Source organism: Piliocolobus tephrosceles, chromosome 2 (genome assembly GCF_002776525.5).
Source record: "Piliocolobus tephrosceles isolate RC106 chromosome 2, ASM277652v3, whole genome shotgun sequence".
Taxonomy (NCBI): Eukaryota; Metazoa; Chordata; class Mammalia; order Primates; family Cercopithecidae; genus Piliocolobus; species Piliocolobus tephrosceles.
Genome location: NC_045435.1, coordinates 156,431,828 through 156,450,897, shown reverse-complemented (window position 1 = coordinate 156,450,897; position 19,070 = coordinate 156,431,828). Strand labels below are relative to the sequence as shown.

At 44.5% G+C, this 19,070-nt stretch overlaps 1 protein-coding gene across 1 annotated transcript in view; it reads left to right on the top strand.

Moving 5' to 3' along the window:
- The first annotated feature begins 244 nt into the window (after nucleotides 1-244).
- The window catches only part of SLCO2A1 (solute carrier organic anion transporter family member 2A1), an 87,389-nt gene continuing 68,563 nt past the window's right edge, over nucleotides 245-19,070 (top strand). Inside the window, exon 1 of the mRNA XM_026454168.1 lies at nucleotides 245-340. Coding sequence (XP_026309953.1) covers nucleotides 245-340 — 96 coding nt within the window. The remainder of the gene's footprint in view (nucleotides 341-19,070) is intronic.

Below are 19,070 nucleotides of genomic sequence, written 5' to 3'. Positions count from 1 at the left end.
TTCAGACAGCTTTCTTATTGGAGAGCGTTTCATCATCGGCAGCTGCCACTTATAAAAACTTCTGGGCGCGCACTCCCTGGCTCAGTCTCCTCTCCGCGAATCTCCTCCGGCCACCGCCGCCGCGCTCGCCTCTCACCCGCCCAGCCGCTCCAGCCCCAGGCGCCCCGACCCCCGCGCGCCAGGTCCCTAGCCCCGGGGCCCGTTGCCCTCGCGCTGCTCCGCGCCCGGCCAACCGCCCTCAGCCATGGGGCTCCTACCCAAGCTCGGCGCGCCTCAGGGCGGCGACGCCTCTTCTAGCCGAGCCGGCCGCTGTGCCCGCTCGGTCTTCGGCAACATTAAGGTGAGCGAAGTCCGCGGGGTCGTCCGGGCCGGGGCCGCGCCGGGCGCACCTTCGGTTGGGCACCCGCGTCTGTCGGCCGGAGCCAGGACGCGCTGGGAGCCCCGGGCTCCCTCCCGTGCTGCGCTCGGAACTCATCCCCGGGCGACGCATGCTGGGCGTGTGTGTGCGAGTGTGTGTGTCTGTGCGCACGCTTGTGTGCGTGTGTGTGCGAGTGTGTGTGTGTGTTCACACGTCTTCATCGGAGTAAGTAATGGGACAATGGAAGTACCTGCTTGCTGCTTACTGGGACAACTTCAGGCAGAGTTTTAAGCGAGAGAATTGTTCTGCTCGGTGATTGAAAAAGATCATCTCGAGGAACCCTTTTTCGGCCTCCAGCGGGCGGTTACTTCGTCAGGGGGATGGGCTTGGAGGTGCCAGGGGGACACCCGCGTCTTGGGGGACAGACTGTGTCTCATCCGAGCCCCCTCGTCCTGGGGTGGGTGGCCTAAGGGATGTTTTCCTTCCCCAGGCTTTCTTCTGCCGCCAACGGGGCTGGGGGAGCTCTGCTACCTGGCTGTGCCGCTGGCGGTTATGTTGAGAATTCCCTCTCAGCGGGCAGCTTCCCCCAGGCTGGCAACAAGCCCGCGTGCTCGGATTGGCTTCCCTGGTCTGGAAATGGCCCCAGGAAGGCCACGGCTCTCACGGTTCAGTAAGGTCTAAGCAGGTGCCACTCACCAGGCAAGTTATGCGGAGCGGGTGAGAAGATAGGGTGTTGGCAGCTCTTAGGATGACAGCACCTTTCCCAGGGGGTCGGAAATGGCTTTCCACTCCCTCACAGGTCCAGGAGGACCTGGAATGGTTCAATCCACACTGGGGCTCTTTTGCCCATTCTGGCTAGGCAGAAGTAACGATGGAAGATACCTCCTGAGAGGGCAGAGCTGCTGCGGTGAGGGTGTGGGAGACTGCAGAGACTGCATCAAGGCCTCTTCTGGTCAGGGTGGGATTCTGGTGTAGAGAGGTTGTTTCCCACAACCATACAGTCAGATGGGACTGGATAAAGCCTCCAGTGGTGCAATTAAGGGGAAGCCAGATTACACAAAGGGATGTTGGTGTCATCCTTTTGTGGAAGGGGTATGGGTGGACTGGTTATATGTGTCCAACAGAAAGGGATCTGGAGGTCAGAGTGGGTCTCACCTGCATACTTACTCAGCTGGGATCTCCACTCCTGCTTCTGCTCTTTCTGCACCACAATAAATACAGGCTGAATTGATTTTGTAGTTGGATATGGATAAGCAACAGAAATTTTGAGATAGTTTAAAATAATCTCCAAATCTCCTCATTTTTGGCCAGACCTGGATGGAAATGTTGTGTGCAGTTTTGGTTCCACCATTTTGGAGAAGTTTCATCAGGGAATTTTGGAACCTTTGGTATTTATAAATTTGGAATTGAGAGGAAAGGGTGGGGACTAGGATTAGGTGGTCTAAAGAAAGGGGCCTCTACAGGAACTAGGGTGGTGCAACCTCCCTTCATTTTCACCAAGAAGGGCAGGAGGGATGGGTGTCCAGAACAGATTCCTGACAGTGAGGGTAAGGCTGAATGAGATTGATCCGTTTAGAACCTACCCTGGTTCCCTAAAATAACTGCTTATGGCAGCAATTTCTTTGGAGATCTATATAAATAAAGATGATTTCTCATGTGTCGATGATTTATCCACATTTACTTGAGGGCTGGGCTCAGGCCAATTGGCCTCCTAAAGGAGTTAAGTGCTCATGCCAGTTAAGAGTTTTTCTTGACTCTAAAAATGAGATTCTGTTAGTCATCACCTCCTTTGATCCACAGTAATTGTAAGACCAGAGTTTGGAGCGACTTCCATTTAACTTCACTCGTCAGTCTGAAACCAGATACAAGGTTGGATAGCTTACCTTAAATCTTGAATCTCGAATTTCACCAGTTAAAGTCACTTGCGCCTTTCCCTCCTGGGGCGATAACTGGAAGCTCTGCTATTTGAAGAGATATTTCCTCTCAGTGAGAGTGCTTGTCATAGGCCTGCCACCTCGCAGTGGGGGATGGGTTGCACATATCTTGGGACATGTATGACATAGTGGGAACAGTGGACACTCAACCAGAGGGTCTGTCATTTGTCTAGGTTCCTTGTTGCTGGACAGACTAACCAATCGACTTTGGACATTCCTGCAAATACCTACAAACCATATAGTTTAGGGGAAGCGGGTAAAGCCAGAAGACTCAGATCCGAGGTCCCATCCCAGCCACCTACTAATGGGATGATGCAGGGAAGCATTTCTCATCTTTCCAGGGCCTCAGGGGCCTTACCTGAAAAAGCTGGTAATTGACCAATAACCAGCTCATGGGACTCAAGAAGGATTATATGGAATGAGGCGTCGGAAAAGGGCTTTGTAAACCATGCTGTGCTCTCGAGATCAGTACCCATCTGAGATCAATTCTTGCTTCAACAAATAGGATTTTTCATGTTCAAACAATTAGGAACGATTGTTCCACCAATTCCATGAGGCATAATTATTAGTTAAGAAAAACTACATTTAATAATAATAATGATGATTAAAATAATAGTAATAGTGGCTAACAGTATTTGAGCTGTATGAGTGTACCAGGAACTGTGGAAATACTTTATCTGTATTTAATCCTCATTACAACCCTATCAAGTGGATACTATTATTGTCCTCATTAGTGATGAGGAAAACAAGGCATTGTGAAATTGTTCTCATAACCAGAAAGGGGTGGACTGTAGAGGAACCAGGTATGTGAGACTTCAGAGTCAAAGACCCAAACCCTTGTTCAAGTTGGCCCTCACCGTCAACACTATGCTAGTTAACACTTGTTTAGCAGGGGTGTGCTCATTCCCAGTGGCCAGTGATTTCTCTGGGCCCTGGTGACACACACATCCCAGCAGCGACCAAAGGGAGCGGCAGTGGCTGCAGGATGGATGCTCGCGATGGCTGACGGGCTGATACGCTTTCCTTCTTCGTAACTCTCATCTCCACAGTGTGGCAGCTCTCAGGTGGGTTTTATGTGTCTCCTCTCCTGCAGTAGTAAACCAGATTTAATTTACAGTCTCTGGTGCCTCTGGCTTACAGGAATTTTTTTTTTTCTTTTTTGAGATTGAGTCTCGGTCTGTTGCCCAGCGGGGAGTACTGGCGCCATCTTGGCTCACTGCAACCTGTCTCTCAGGCTCAAGCAATTCTCTCACCTCAGCCTCCTGAGTAGCTGGGATTATAGGCACCCGCCACCACATCTGGCTAATTTTTGTATTTTTTTTTCAGTAGAGACGGAGTTTCGCCATTTTGGCCAGGCTGGTCTCGAACTCCTGACCTAAGGTGATCCACCCTCCTCAGCCTCCCAAAGTGCTGGGATTACAGGAGTGAGCCACTGTGCCCAGTCAGGAATCTTAAGAAGCAAAGATCTGCTCCACAATCACTGTTCAGCATTCGGTGTCCGGAATGCTAAATTAAAAACAGGTTCATTTAGTAATCCTGAGGGTGGGGGTGGGAGGCAGCTTTTGCAGCTGACTTATCCTGGCGGCTTCAGGAAGCTCTATTTCTCCTTAAAATAAAACTTGCCCTCGGGACCAAACTGAGGTTATCTTATAGAAGGAGTGGTTGGTGACTGCTAGCAAATTTCAGGAAATTACACACCCAGAGCTCCCGTGTAGTGAAGGAATGTATATCCAATCAGTGAGGAAATATCCCAGTGGAGACTGAGAGCTGGAGAATAGTGGGAAGAAGGGAAAGGCAAACCTCACAGCTTGGCTTCAGTGGCCCTGGTGACGTCTGGCCTGGGAGGACCAAGAAGTGGGGGAGAATTACTTTGTCTTGGCCTATGTCCATCACTTCCTGAGGCTTCTGACCCCCAGCAATGGGGAGGCATCTTGGGCTTGCTTAACTAATCAGTTTCCAGAGCAAAGTGCTCTATCCCAGCAACCAGATTCATGCTCAGGAAAACACTCTGAAGAGAATCCCCTGAACCCAAGAATTCCTTCCAGTGAGTTAAGATATGCCCACTCCTCCCCAGGGGTGGTGTTTCTCTAACGTTGACTACAGCATTGTTCTGTTCCTAGGCATCTGCCTCCTGAGAGGCCTGCCTCCCCTGCTTGTAGGGAGAAAGGAAGAACAACTGGAATGGGTAGGGTCAGGTGGACCATGGGTCACTCAAACCTCCTCTTCCTGGATGATGCTCAAAGCCCTCCTTAGCTTTCAGTTTGTCTTCTGGTGGTACTCACATGGAACAAATGGAACAGTGTTGTATGTTTCGCAATATACATAGCTCATTTCACCTCCTCCTGATCATTGTCTTTTGCTGTGACAGTGACTACCTGTTTTTTCCATTCTGAGAGATCCAGAAGTGATGTTGGAACATTGAGATGGGCACACGGCTTCCCTTTGCCTTCTTTTGTCTTGCTTGTGTAATAGACCAGAGTGTATGCAGAGGAATGGAGGGAGTCCCCTGGGCTTGCCCCTCTTCATTCTCCCTCTTCTCAACCCCCACTTAGTTTTATCCTGCCCCATGTCTTTAACCAGCCCCAGCACTCACTTCAATCCCCTTTCTGCCTGTGGTGGCACTGGCCTTCGGACCATTTATGTGCCAGAGCTTGAGAGCTAGTCATGGTGGAACTAAGCAGCCAGGGATGCTCCCAGGGCAAATGAGCCCATCAGGAAGCCTGCACAGGGCCAGGCTAGTTTGGGCCCTATTCTGAAGTTAAGTTCACTAACACGTGCTTGGCCATCCCATTCTGTTTCTGTTGAGGAAGAACATGAGGACACAGCTGTGTGAATCTGCACCTGTCTGTATCCCAGAGGATCAACACAGATGGTTGTCACTGCAGAACCTGGGGCCTCATGAGCCACCATAGAGAAAGTCAGCTGAGTTCCTAGTGCCAAACAAAATGATTGATTTAGAATTTTTTAAAAACTTTTTATTTTATAATAATTATAGATTCATAGGAAAAATAGTACTTACAGGTCCTGTGTAGGCTTTACCTAGTTTCTACCAGTGGTTGCATCTTATATGATTTCAGTATAATATCAAAAGCAGAACATTGACATTGCTATCAAGTGTGTGTATAGTTCTGTGCCATTGCATCACATATGAAGATTTGTGTAACCACCACCCCACCACTTCAAGATACAGAACTATTCCATCACCACGAGGATTTCTCCTGTACTGACCCGTTAACAGTCATATCCCCTCACTTCCGTGACTACCATCTCTAACCCTGGTGACCACTAATCTGTCCCCTCCACCTGTATAATTTTATCACTTTGAGAGTGTTATATAAATGGAGTCATACAATCTGCGACCTTTTGAGATTGACTTTTTTCATTCAGCATTATGCCCTTGAGATCCATCCAAGTTGTTTTGTGTATCAATAGTTTGTTTCTTTTTATTGCTGAGTAGTATTCCATGGTATGACTGTACCATAATTTGTTTAAACGTTCACTTATTGAACGACATTTGGGTTGTTTCCATCTGGGGGCTATTACAAATAAATCTGTTATGAACAATTGTGTAGAGGTGTTTGTGTGAACATTTTCATTTCTCTAGGGTAAATGCTCAAGTGTGTTTGCTGGGTTATATGTTAGTTGCATGGTGAGATACTTTTAAACTGCCGAACTGTTTTCTGGAGTGATCAAACCAGTTACATTTTCACCAGCAATATGTGAGAGACCCAGTTGCTGTGACACCTCATCAGTATTTGGTATTGTCACAAATTTTTATTTTAGCAATTCTAACAGGTATGAATAGCGACACCTCATCATGGTCTTGTTTTGCATTTCCCTAATGGCTAGTAATATTGAACATCTTTTCATGTGCTTATTTACCATTTGTATTTCCTCTTCATTGAAATGTTTTTTTCCTATATTTTGCCCATCTTCTAATTGTAATCTTTTTTTTTTAACAGTTGAATTTTGAGAGTTCTTTATATATGTTAGACACAAGTCCCTTGTTGGGTATGCAGTCTGAAATGATTTTCTTCTAGACTATAGCTTATTTTTTCATCCTCTTAACAAGGTATTTTACGGAGAAAAATGTTTAATTTTGATGAATTTTAATTTATCAATTTTCAATCTTCTGGATCCTGCTTTTGGTGTCATGTCTAAAAACTCTTCTCCAAACCTTAGTTTCCGAATGATTTCTTCTATATTTCATTCTAAAAGTTTTTTTCTCGTTTACATTTAAACTTATTTTCTATTTTGAGTTAATTTTTGAATGGGTGGAAGGTTTAGGTTAAGGTGTTTTGTTTGTTTGTTGTTTTACCTATTGCTATCCAGTTGTTTCTCCACCATTTTTTTTTGAAAAGATTATCCTTTATTGAATTGCCATTGCACCTTTGTCAAAAATCAGTTGGTTGTACTTGTGTGATCTATTCCGGGTTTTTAATTTTGTTTTGTTGATCTATGTGTACATTTTTCTGCTGATAGCAGTCTGTCTTCATTACTGAAGCTAAAGCAAGTCTATATTTTTAGTTGATGAGCCCATCCATCTTTATTTTCTTTAAAAAATTATTATTTTTGATTGACAAGTTTTTGATTGGCATAATTGTATACATTATGGAGTACAATGTGATGTTTTAATACATGTGTGCAATGTGGCATGATTAAATCAAGCTAATTAATGTATCATGACCTTGCTTATCATTTTTTATGTTGAGACACTGGAAATTTACTCTTTACTATTTTAAAATATATATTACATTATTGTTGACTATAGTCACTCTGCTATGCAACAGATCTCAAAATCTATTCCTCCCAGCTATCTGAAACTTTGTACCTTGAATCAATCACTCCCCATTCCCCCCCCCCCCCCCCCCCCCCACCTCTGATAACCATCACTCTACTCTTTACTTCTATGAGTTCAGCTTTGTTAGATTCTGCATTTAAGTCAGATCATGAGGTATTTGTCTTTCTATGCCTGTCTTATTTCACTTAGCATAATGTCCTCTAGATTTACCCATGTTGTAGTAACTGACAAGATTTTCCCCTTTTTAAAGGCTGAATAATACTCCATGTGTACACATGCCACATGTTTCCTTACCTATTCATCCACTCATGGATGCTGAGGTTGATTCCGTATCTTGGCTATTGTGAGTAATGTAGAGCAAGTCCTGAAGTTGGATAAAAGCTTGGTTTTACTTGGCAATGGTATGTGTTTATCTTACGGATACCAAATTTTATTACCTGTTCAGTTTCCCTTCTATTCTGGCTTTTAGGAAGATTTAAGGGCAGTTTTAACACTTGCTTTTGGTAAGTGAGTGGAATCTTATGTATTTATGTGCTCCAGCTTTTCTTCTGCCCTTAGCTGATTGGTATGTTTTTTTTCCCCTAGAAGCTGATTTTCAAGTCTATATTCCTAATTTTTTTCTAATCTTAATGACAGCCCTGCAAGAGAGGGATCAGCATCTCCATGTCACTATTGAGGAAACCAAGGCTCATCCAAAGCCACATATCCAGTAACTGGCAAAGCAGGGATTCCCACCTGGTCATCTCGCTCCTGTTCTTCCCATGACCATAGAACGCCTCTCAGCTCTGGATTCTCTCGTCCACCAGCATTTAGGCCTGAGCTCAGTGATCTCTGAGGTCCTTCCAGACTCTTAGATTCTTATCTCATGATTTTAAGTTGCTGATTGAGATGAGACTAGGAGCAGGGCCAGTTAGGTCTGGACTCTTCTAGGAGACCTGTTATGAAACCTGGCAAAAGCACCCAGATTGTCTTTGAGCAATCCCCAGTCCTTTCAAGCTGAGAGGACCTTGATTCCCTGCGTGTGTCTTACTGTTTGGGATGGATTAAATTTGCCCAGGGGTGGAGATGAAACTGAGGCAGGAAGTCTGAGACCGCACTGAGGGGTTGAAGGATGGGATGATACTCTGCAGCCAGCAGCTCTCTTCCTGAGCCTGTCTTTCCAGCCTCTTTGTCCCGCTGAAGGGAGAGGCTGTGGAGGCTCACAGGGATACACTGGAGGCTCAGACACAGCCAGAGCATTAACCTCAGGACTTGTGACCTTCAGAAACTCAGTCTGGTCAGCATTTGGCAGTGTCTCCCACCCCCAAACAGGGCTGACCCCTACCTTCAGAAATGTGGCAAACTACTGGAATCCTGTAGGAACCTGAGAGTCCTGATGACAAGTTTCATTTTGTTTACCCAAACATCAGTCATACTTGTCTATGTCCAAAAACTGCTCCATCCAACACCCTTGAGAAATGCTGGCCTAGAGCACAGACAGCCTCAGTTAAAATACCTGTGTTATCAGAGAGAGGGCTACCTTGAGCTACTGTTTATCAAACTGCCCCACCAAGAGGCCCTGAATTCTAGAAGGGAATGAAGAAGTTTCCATGCAGAGGTAGGATAAGGTGGGTGAGGGGAGATGTCTGGGGATGTGGCCTGACTCCTGAGTATTACATTTCTTTGATATATTTTTATACTTTATCTTAAAATCAAATGAATGATGTATTATCCTCCACAATCTATGTGTTTCCAAATAATATGTCATATTTCTCTCCAAACCTTGGAGTAACATTGATGCTCTAGGAAGGTGTGTGTGTCTAACTCGGCTCTCCCAGATATGGACTCCCAGGTAGAGTAAATTGAGTTTGAAAAATACAACACAGGCAGACCTCACATTGGAACTACTTTATGTGGTTGGCTTACCCAGCCAGCTTGTCAGGTGCAGAGGGAACGGTACCTAGATAATTTAAGTGGGACAGGTGTGTGAGGTGTGGACATCAGAAAATTCCTGGTCCAGGCCCCATGGGACACCACCAGACAGAACCAGCTAGAGAGCACAGTGAGGCCCTGTTGGCCTGGGGCATAGGGACAGCAGTGGAAGGGAAGAGTGGAGGGAAAGCAGGCTTCCAGAGCCACACTTCTGCTGCTTGTTTGGCTGCCAAAGAGACTGCAGAATAGGATTAAACTGATCTCTTTCTCAGACTGTTTTACAAGTCATTCTTCACTTGTGCCACAGGCCCTTTTGAAAACTTCCTCCTATACCTTTGATTTACAGTGTATTTGGGGTATGTGTCTGGGAGCTGAGACTGATGTGGAGCCAGGACCTCACTCACTCAGTGAGCATTTATTGAGTGTCTACTGTAAGCATCCGTTGAGTGTCTATTTTGTAAGCATTTATTGAGTATCTACTGGGTGAAGCTCTTTACTAGGTGTTGCTGTTTATACCTGGCTCCCTGAAAGTCTCCCAGGTTTCCAAGAAAAAATTGCCTATAAGTTCCCTGCCTTCCAAGGTGACCAAATGTCTTCATTTGCCCAGTACTGAGTGGGTTAAGACACCAGACTTTCAGTTTTGAAACTGGGAAAGTTGTGGGCAAATTAGAAGGAGTTGGTCACCTCACTGCCTCCCTTGCTATGACATTTTACAAGAACAAACTCGCACCTTCTAACTGTGGTGCAGGGGAGGTGCCGAGGAGAGTCAGGGATGGTGTCCAAGAATGGAAATGAACCTTAGGGACCTATGGGGAGAAGAAATGGGGAACTTCCAGAGAGCAGGCAAGTGAGAGCCAGGATGGCAGTTGCTGGGCTTCTGCACAGCGGTGGGGCTCATTGCCCTCTCTGGTTTCTATGTAGAAGTCCTCCCACCTAGCTTCCCACCTTCATTGCTGGTCATGATTTTTATAGTGGTTTTAAACATCTTATTGTATAGAATCTGTATAAATGATGATAAAGCTGAGCTATTGAAAGATGGTGCTTCCTGGCTTATGGAATTATTGAATTTCAGACTAGACAGTGATGAGAAAGCTCATCGACTCAAAGACGCAGGAATCCTTTTGATGTCCTTGCCTCTGCTTGCAGAGTTCTGATGGGGAGCTCACTGTAGCACAAGGCAGACCCAGAACATTGTAGCACATTTACCAGGTTTCTCTTGTGTGGAGTTAAAATCTTTACCTGCCCTTCCATGTGTGTTCCCCAGAGTGAAGCTAGCAGAACTCATTACTCCCTAGTCACTTGATTCACTGTTTCTAATAGAATACTGTCTCCCCTCTCCCAGAAGCCTCTCTAACTGTGGACTGCTCAGCAGGGTTGAAATAGAAAATGAAGTAGTTAGGGCCACCCTCCTCTGAAAGCCAAACTAAGCTCTGAAGGTAGGCATTGCTGGGACATGTGTGGCCCCCAACTCCTGATGTCCCAGATCACAAAGGTTTCATTGCTGGTTCTGGTCACTGCCAGGAGCCTGGTCACCACTCATGTGAGTGTCTCAGGCTTTGTGGCAGCAGCTGGAAAGTGGCCCAGGACCTGTGGAACCAACAAAGACCCTCCCATGATGCCCCCTGCACTAGGCCTTGCAAGTTTGTGATGCCCTCATCAGCCCACGTCATCTCTCACACTCCTCCTCCTTACCCCTGCCTCCCTCTGTTCTCACACCCCAGCTCTCACCACTCCCCAACTTTGGGAGCTTTCATGGAGTATCCTAGACTGGTCATTGACTCCACCCTCCAGCCTCTAAATGGACAACATCTCTCTGGAGGAAGTAGAAAAGGGGCTCACTGGAGACAACATTCCCTGGCTTCATTGCCAGAGGGCTAACAGACCCCGCACACAGGGCATCTCGCCCAGTGCTCGCAGGAACAGGTCTTATGGGTCCCAGCCTGTGCTCCAGGGCTATACCCCACATACACCAGCATGGTATGTGGCAGGTCCAAGTTAATGAAGAACCAGCCTTGTATATGGCACCTACTCCACCTCTGTAACATGTACCTGACTTGGAAAGTGAACTCACAGGGCTGTGGTTGTCAATTTCATTTTGAAATTGTGCTTGATATCAGGACACTGCCTTCTGCACAGCTGAGATCTTCCTCACAGCAGCTCAAGCCTCCTTCTTCAGTCCTCAGAGTCCCAGGACTGCCACATCATGGGCCCACTGAATCCATGTGTAAATTTAATGTGTAGTCCAGGCATGGTGGCTCACGCCTGTAATTCCAGCACTTTGGGAGACCGAGGCAGGCGGATCACAAAGTCTGGAGTTCGAGACCAGCCTAGCCAATATGGTGAAACCCTGTCTCTACTAAAGATACAAAAATTAGCTGGGTGTGGTGATGCACACCTGTAATCCCAGCTACTTGGGAGGCTGAGGCAGGAGAACTGCTTGAACCCAGGAGGCGGAGGTTGCAGTAAGCCGAGATCGTGCCATTGCACTCCAGCCTAGGCAATAGCAGAGGGAGACTCCATCTCAAAAAAAAAAAAAAAAGATAAAATTTAACATGTAAATGTGTAAAATTTATAAAGACTGGGGTTGGGCATTAGTCAAGCCTGTTTTGATTGCCTTAAAATCACAAATATTTAGAATTCCCACCTGATATGATTTGACTCTGTGTCCCCACCCAAATCTCATCATGAATTGTAATCCCCGTATGTCTGAGGAGGGACCTGGTGGGAGGTGAGTGGATCGTAAGGGCAGTTTCCCCCATGCTGTTTTTGTGATAGTGAGTGAGTTCGCAGGAGATCTAGTGCTATTTATTTATTTATTTATTTATTTATTTATTTATTTATTTGATAGAGTCTCACTCTGTCACCCAGGCTGGAGTGCAGTACGATCTTGGCTCACTGCAACCTCTACCTCCCAGGTTCAAGCAATTCTCCTGCCTCAGCCCCTTGAGTAGCTGGAATTACAGGATCATGCCACCATGCCCAGCTAATTTTTGTATTTTTTTAGTAGAGACAGGGTTTAACCATGTTGGTCAGGCTGATCTTGAACTCCTGACCTTGTGATCTGCCCACCTCGCCCTCCCAAAGTGTTGGGATTACAGGCGTGAGCCACCGCGCCCAGCCGAGATCTGATGCTTTTAAGGTGTTTGGCAGTTCCCCCTTTGCACTCTCGCTCTTGCTCTCTCTGCCTCTCTCTCTTGCTGTCTTATAAAGATACGCCTTGCTTCCCCTTCACCATCGCCATTATTGTAAGTTTCCTGAGGCCTCCCCAGTCATGTGGAACTGTGAGTCAATTAAACCCCTTTTATTTATAAATTACCAAGTCTCAGGTAGTATCTTTATAGCAGTGTGAAACGGACTAATACACCACCCTTAGCACCAACACATTTTTAGCAGCAATTATAATTTTCTAAGCTACTATCACAAATATGGGCACATTTCCTTAGGACACACATATGGTGAAACATAGGGCAGTGTATGGATATTTAGCTGTGAATGCAAATACACTTGAGGCCTCTTGCTGGGAGCACCCATTATGTACCAAATTTACTGAGATAATATGGACAAGGGTAGGCCCTTTCAGAAACACTACCTGACTGAACCCTCCCTGCCGTACTGTGAGGTATGTATTGCCCACATTTTATAGTGGAGGACATTGGGAGGCAGCCCATGGGAATTGTCACATTCCACAGTGACAGAGCTGGAATTGGGAGTCCCCGTCTTAAGATTTTTTCCTCTATGTGCTTCACTACAAACCACAAACTGTTGAGCCAGACTTCGCTATTTGATTACTTTATACCAGTAGACCCACCAGAACTGCCTATTTATATCTATTGCTGTATTTTTCCAAGCCAAGTTTGTCAGTGGTGATCCTGAAGGTCTTCATTCCTTAGTTTCCTCTTTCATTGCACATTCCCTGACCCATGGTTGTGAGCCTAGACACACACTCCAGCTGTGTGGCACATGAGCATTTACACCCTGCATGGGTGTAGGGCAATCAAGTGGCTTAAACTCTTGATTTCTAAGTGAAAGAATAAATGGGAACCCAGTCAGCTGCACAGTGCTTTATCATATGACTCACCTCAGAAACTTACAGTGAGGAGGTGATTTGTATATCCAGCAATCAGAGAGTCAATACATAAATCATGGGACATCCATCTATAAAATACGTACAAATTGTTTTTTAAAAAGTCTTATGGAGGATAGTTGAAATTTGGGGGAAAAGTTCATTCTCTAATGTTAACTAAAGAAGGCAGGATAGAAAAGCATATGTAGAGATGATCCAAATTTGTCACAATCACAATATACAGAGCAAGAAGACTTGAAGGGCATGTACCTATACTGTGTGTGAAACCTATAAATGGTTTTGTTTTTGTCTTTGTGAATTTCAGTGTTTTCCATTTTCTACAGTAAACATGTCCTGTATTTATACTCAGAAAAATCTCTTAGTTAAAAAGCCCTACAGTCTATGGTCATGCCCCAGCTTCCTTTGGCAGGTGTACTAAGACCTCTCATTGTAGTATATAAAATGTGACGTACGATGGAAGTGGCTCTTCTCCGATTACCTGAGGGTGGACCAAGGATGCAGCTGGGATTGCAGCCAAGAGGATGGGGTTGTCTAGAAGGATTGACCCCTGCAATGCCATCACTGTTCCCACTGCATTTTTCCATCTGTTGTCACATTTGAGTCATGGCTTTCCAGAAATTGAGGCAAAGTCAGATAACAATACTTTAAGTCTTAAAGGGAGGCAAGAATGTGGAGCTTTTGCTTTTCTGGGAAGATCAAGAAGTGATTCTGTCCAGGAATCTGCTCTCTCTGCTCTTCTGGTGCCCACTCCCAGGGGCTGACTCAGAGTGTAGGAATTCACCCTAAGGTTTGGCCAAACATCTTAGAGAAGCAAATATACTGATCAGCTTCTTGCCATGTAGGAAAAGTAGACCTGACGGTGAGGTGGTGAGGACAGAAGCCAGGATGGGATCTGCTAGGTGCTAATGAGGGGTCTGGTCCTGAGCCTGGGAGGATGTGGGGAACATTCCTGGGTGGGTTTTCACCCAGTCGTTGGAGAGAGTTTATTGACCATCCACTGTTTGAAAGGTAAAACTCTACTAGTGTAAACAGCAGGGGTTTCTGAATTCTGAGGCCAAGAGTGGTGTTGGGATGGATGCCAGAGACCTATTTATTCATTCATTTATTCTTATTGACCTTCTGTCATCAACCACTGGAGATCCAATAATGAATAAAACAGGGAGAACTATGCCCATATGAGTGAGATAGACAGTGGACAGATCACAAATAAATACAGTTACAATGACATCATATGAGAGAAAAAAGCATTTGGCTTTGTGAGAGAGAATGGGGTTTGGTTTTGTGGGAGACATAACTGGATTCTACTTGATGCATCTGGGGTCATGGACTCTGAATTTTAACAAGTCACCTTCATGGTTCTCATATAGAACCTCTGTATGGGGAACATGACTGAATCAGACAAGGTCCCTATCTTCCTTCCAAAGGCTGTGGTTAGGTGCAGTAAGATGACCCATAAGGAGCTATTGTGAATTATGGTTTCCATCAACGTGACAGGTTCATGTGGAATCCCTCCTCCTACAAACACCACATAAAATAGAACAGCACCAGAGATTTAAATACATGGCAGAACTCGCAAGAAAGAAAGTGAAATCTTTAGGTGAAAGAAATGAAGAATGAATCGAACACAGGAAAAATGAGGACACCAGTTGACCTTGCAGCAAGGAATAAGGAGGAAATGTGTGTGGTGTGATTAGACCAGTAAGGAGACGCTGAAGGAACTCCTAATGAATGCTGGGATTTAGTACTCACACAGGTACCCAACGATGAGGTGGGGCGTTGAAACTCAGACCCATTCATAAAGCTAGGTGCCTTGGTGAAAAGGGAACTAAACCCTGTCCACTACTCCAGGGTCAGCAGGGGTTTGCCTCTAACAACATTTCTGGGTAAAAAATTCCTCTGAGAAACTAAAACCCCAAGGCTATATCACATAGAATCAGAAACAGAATTTATGCCATCCACACGGTATAGTGATGCTTACCTTACTCCCTATATAGAAATTAACTTAAAATGAATGAAAGATCTAAATGTAAGAACTAAAACTATAAAACTCTTAGAGGAAAACACAGGGAAAGCTTTATACCATTGGATTTGGCAAGGATTTATTGGATATGATACTGAAAGTACAGGCAACAAAAGTTAAGATAAATAAATTGTATTACATCAAAATTTAAAAGTTCTGTGCATCAAGTGACACAATCAAGAGAATGAGAAGGCAAACTACAAAACGGGAGAAAATGTTTGCAAATCATATATGTAATGAAAGATGAATATCCAGAATATATAAAAGGTTCTTACATCTCAACAACAACAAACCCAATTAAAAACTTGGCAAAGGACTTGAAAAGACATTTCTCTAAAAATGATACACAAGTGGCCAAAAGTCACGTAAAAAGATGCTCAACCTTGCAAATCATTAGGGAAATACAAATCAAAATCACAATGTGACATCACACCCATTAAGATGGCTACTATAAAAAAAAAAAAACAGAATATAACAAGTGTTTTCGAGGATGGGGACAAATTGGAACCCTTGTGCACTATTGGTGGGAATGTAAAATGATGCAGCTGCTGTGGAAAACAGTATGGCAGTTCCTGAACAAATTAAAAGTAGAGTCATGATATGATCTAGCAGTTTTGCTTCTGGGTATACATCCAAAAGAATTGAAAGCAGGGTCTCAAAGAGATATTTGTGCTGTTATGTTTCTAGCAGCATCATTCACGACAGCCAAAAGGTGGAAACAACCCAGATGTACATCAATAGATAAATGGAAAAACAAAATGTGTATATACATACAATGGAATATTATTCAGCCTTAAAAAGAAAGGAAATTCTGACACATGCTACAATATGGATGAAACTTGAGGACATTACTCTAAATGAAATAAGCCAGTCACAGAAAGACAAAATACTGTATGATTCCATTTACATGAGATACCTAGAATAGTAAAATTCATAGAGACAGAAAGCAGAATGGTGGTTGCCAGGAGCTAGGGGGAAGTGGAAATGGGGAGTTATTGTTCAAGGGGTATAGAGTCTCAGTTTTGCAAGGTGAAAAGAGTTCTAGAGATGGATGATGGTGATGGTCGCACAACATGTGAATGTATTTAATGCCACTGAACTTGAGATAGGCTGGGCACTGGTGGCTCATGCCTGTAATCCCAGCATTTTGGGAGGCTGAGGCAGGAAGATTGCTTAAGCCCAGAATTTTGAGACCAGCCTGGGCAACAAAGTGAGACCTCATCTCCACAAAAAATGAAAAAATAGAAATAAAAAAATTTAACCAGACATGGTGGCATGCGCCAGCTGTGGTGGGAGGATTGCTTGAGCCTCGGAGGATGCTTTGAGCCATGATTGCACCACTGCACTCTAGCCTAGGCAAGACTCTGTCTCAAAAAATACTAATAAAAAGGTTAATATGGCAAGTTTTATGTTGCACATGTTTTGTCACAATTTTTAAAATATATGGGTAATCATTAAGACAAAAGACACTGAATATACCTTCTAAAACAGAAGAGAGTAAAGAATAAAGAAACCTAATTAAACAATAAAAGCCTAGGAAAGGAGGGGGGAAATGGTAAAAAATGAAAAAGCCAAAAATAAGCTTCATGGTAAATAGGAACACAATATAAATATAATTAGGTTGATGCAAATCTAGATTTATCAAAAATTATAATACATGAAAATGTACTACTCATTATTTCAAAGCTAGACAATCTCAGATTGGATTAAAATAGAGATAAAATCTAGTTACATGCACTTTAAAAGAGACACCTAAAACAATATGACACAGAAAGATTGAAAATCAAGGGACAGAAGAAGATATAACAGAAGAATGCCAGCTAAAGAAAGATGATTTATCTACTTTAATAACAGATAAGAGTGTTTAAAGCAAAAAGAATGCCAGAATGTGAGATGTTTGCAGTGTCTAAAACTGACTAGGGATGAATGTACAGAATGCGCAAGGAAATCTTGATAATCTACAAGAAACCTAATAGGAAATGTGTGAAGGATTTGGACAGGTGGACTGGCACGCCAGCTGGGCTCGCCCTACCCTCTATACTTTTCTCTGAAAGTCATGGTCATTGTTTTCCACTGTAAACGTCTGTCTTCTCCATGGCTGAGTAATGCTTGGCAACTAGAAATTCCTGTTTTCCTTCACTGGAAAGCCCCCAATTTGACAAATTTGCTGTTAGTCTCCTATTGCTGCTGTAACAAATTAGCATAAACAGAGTGGCTTAAAACAACACAAATTTATTGTCTAATGGTTCTGGAGGTCAGAAGTCCTTGATTTCTTAAGGTGTTTGTAGGGCTGTAGGGTAAGCTTCTGCAAGGAGACCTGGAACAGGGCATTCTGTCTATGCCTTCCCACAGTTTGAAAATCCCATGAGGGATCTGCTTCTCTCCTATACACAAACTCTGCCTAAGCCATAAAGATCAGACACCCAGCATATCACCAGTATGTAGATGTCCCTTCCTTATGTGGCTTACCAGTATGTGTTCTGTGACCCACTGCTAAGGTCACAGGCCCTGGGCTGCAGACATGAATCCACCCGTGTGCTGGAAAGGTAGGTGAGCTCATGTCTGCTTCTCCTAGGACTGCAACTGGTAGGTGTCAAGTATTTGCTTAGCTAATCTTTCCTCACCTAAAGATACTAATTGATGATTTCATTCAGGACTCTTGAAACATACAGGTAGAAATCCCAGCCAAAACAAACCAGGTGTAGATGATGAAACCACATTCCCTTGCACTTGCCTTTGAGAACTCTAGGTGAGGGAAGCGGAATGTTCAAAGTAGTTGGGAAGTGGATCAGTCCTGGAATGCTCTCGGTCCACACCAACAGTGCGCCAGACCCTCCATGTGGAGTTCCCATGCCCAGATGGGCAGATGGCCAAGGGGAGTACAGAGAAATAAAGGAATTGAATCAATTTTACCCCAGAGAAAGGCTTTTTTTTTTTTTTTTTTTTTTTTTTTAGCTGCCCTGTTTTATACAATAGGTTTGCACAAGAGGTTTAGCCTTGTTTCCGAGAAAGAGTTATCAAGAAGGAAAGATTTAGGTTAGAGCTCAGGAAGACCTACTTGAGTCTAAGGTGGTGGTTCTTAAAGTATGGTGCTTGGACTAGCAGTGTTAGCATCACATGGGGGTTTATTATAAATTCTTGGGCCCCATCCCAGACCTACTGAAGGAAAAACTGTGAGATGGGGCCCAGAAAACTGTTCCAACAAGGCCTCTAGGTAATTCTAATATACCCTAAAGTTCAAGAACATCTGCTCTGAGGCAAACCCATCTCAGGGCAGTGATTCCTACACAGCAGTCACTGAGGTGGCTGTGATATTCTGGTGGCCAAGGTATTCATTAAAGTGATTGGCGGGAACTAATGGATATTCAACTCAAATGGTTGCCAGGGAACATGAGCTTCTAATGCAGGAGCTATAATTGATAGGAGGAACTTCAGGAGCATCCTAGGTTTGCCAGGGAAGGCCTCCCAGAGCTGTCTGTCATGGCCTGGGGCAAAAGCTGAGGGCTGTGAACCTCAGTCCCTGAGAACCCCTGGGCCAGGAGGCAGGAGGGTGCTGAGGGTGGAGCCTTCTTAGCAAGGAGAGACCACCACATATTGGAATTCGGAGAGTCTGTAGGAGTGCTTATAGCACACGCACTTGCTGTGCTAGGCTGAGTTCCATTTCTGTCTCTCTTTGCCCCCAGATAGTTTGGAAAAGGCAAATGTTCTGGGAGGCTGAGGTCAGGAGTGTTCTCACTAATGATGTTTATAGGTTCAAGTTAAATACTGTAGGTAAGCAAGGAATTTGAGAAATTGGCTGATGCAGTCCCTTTGGTGGCTACTCTTGCCCTTATTTTCCATGCCTTAACTGAACATTTCATGGTGCAGAGAAGACCTTGATGTCCTGAGTGACCAACGCCTTTCACAAGGGTGGTGATCACTGTGGTCTACTCACCTTGTTTCCTGGGGTCATGGTGGTGGGG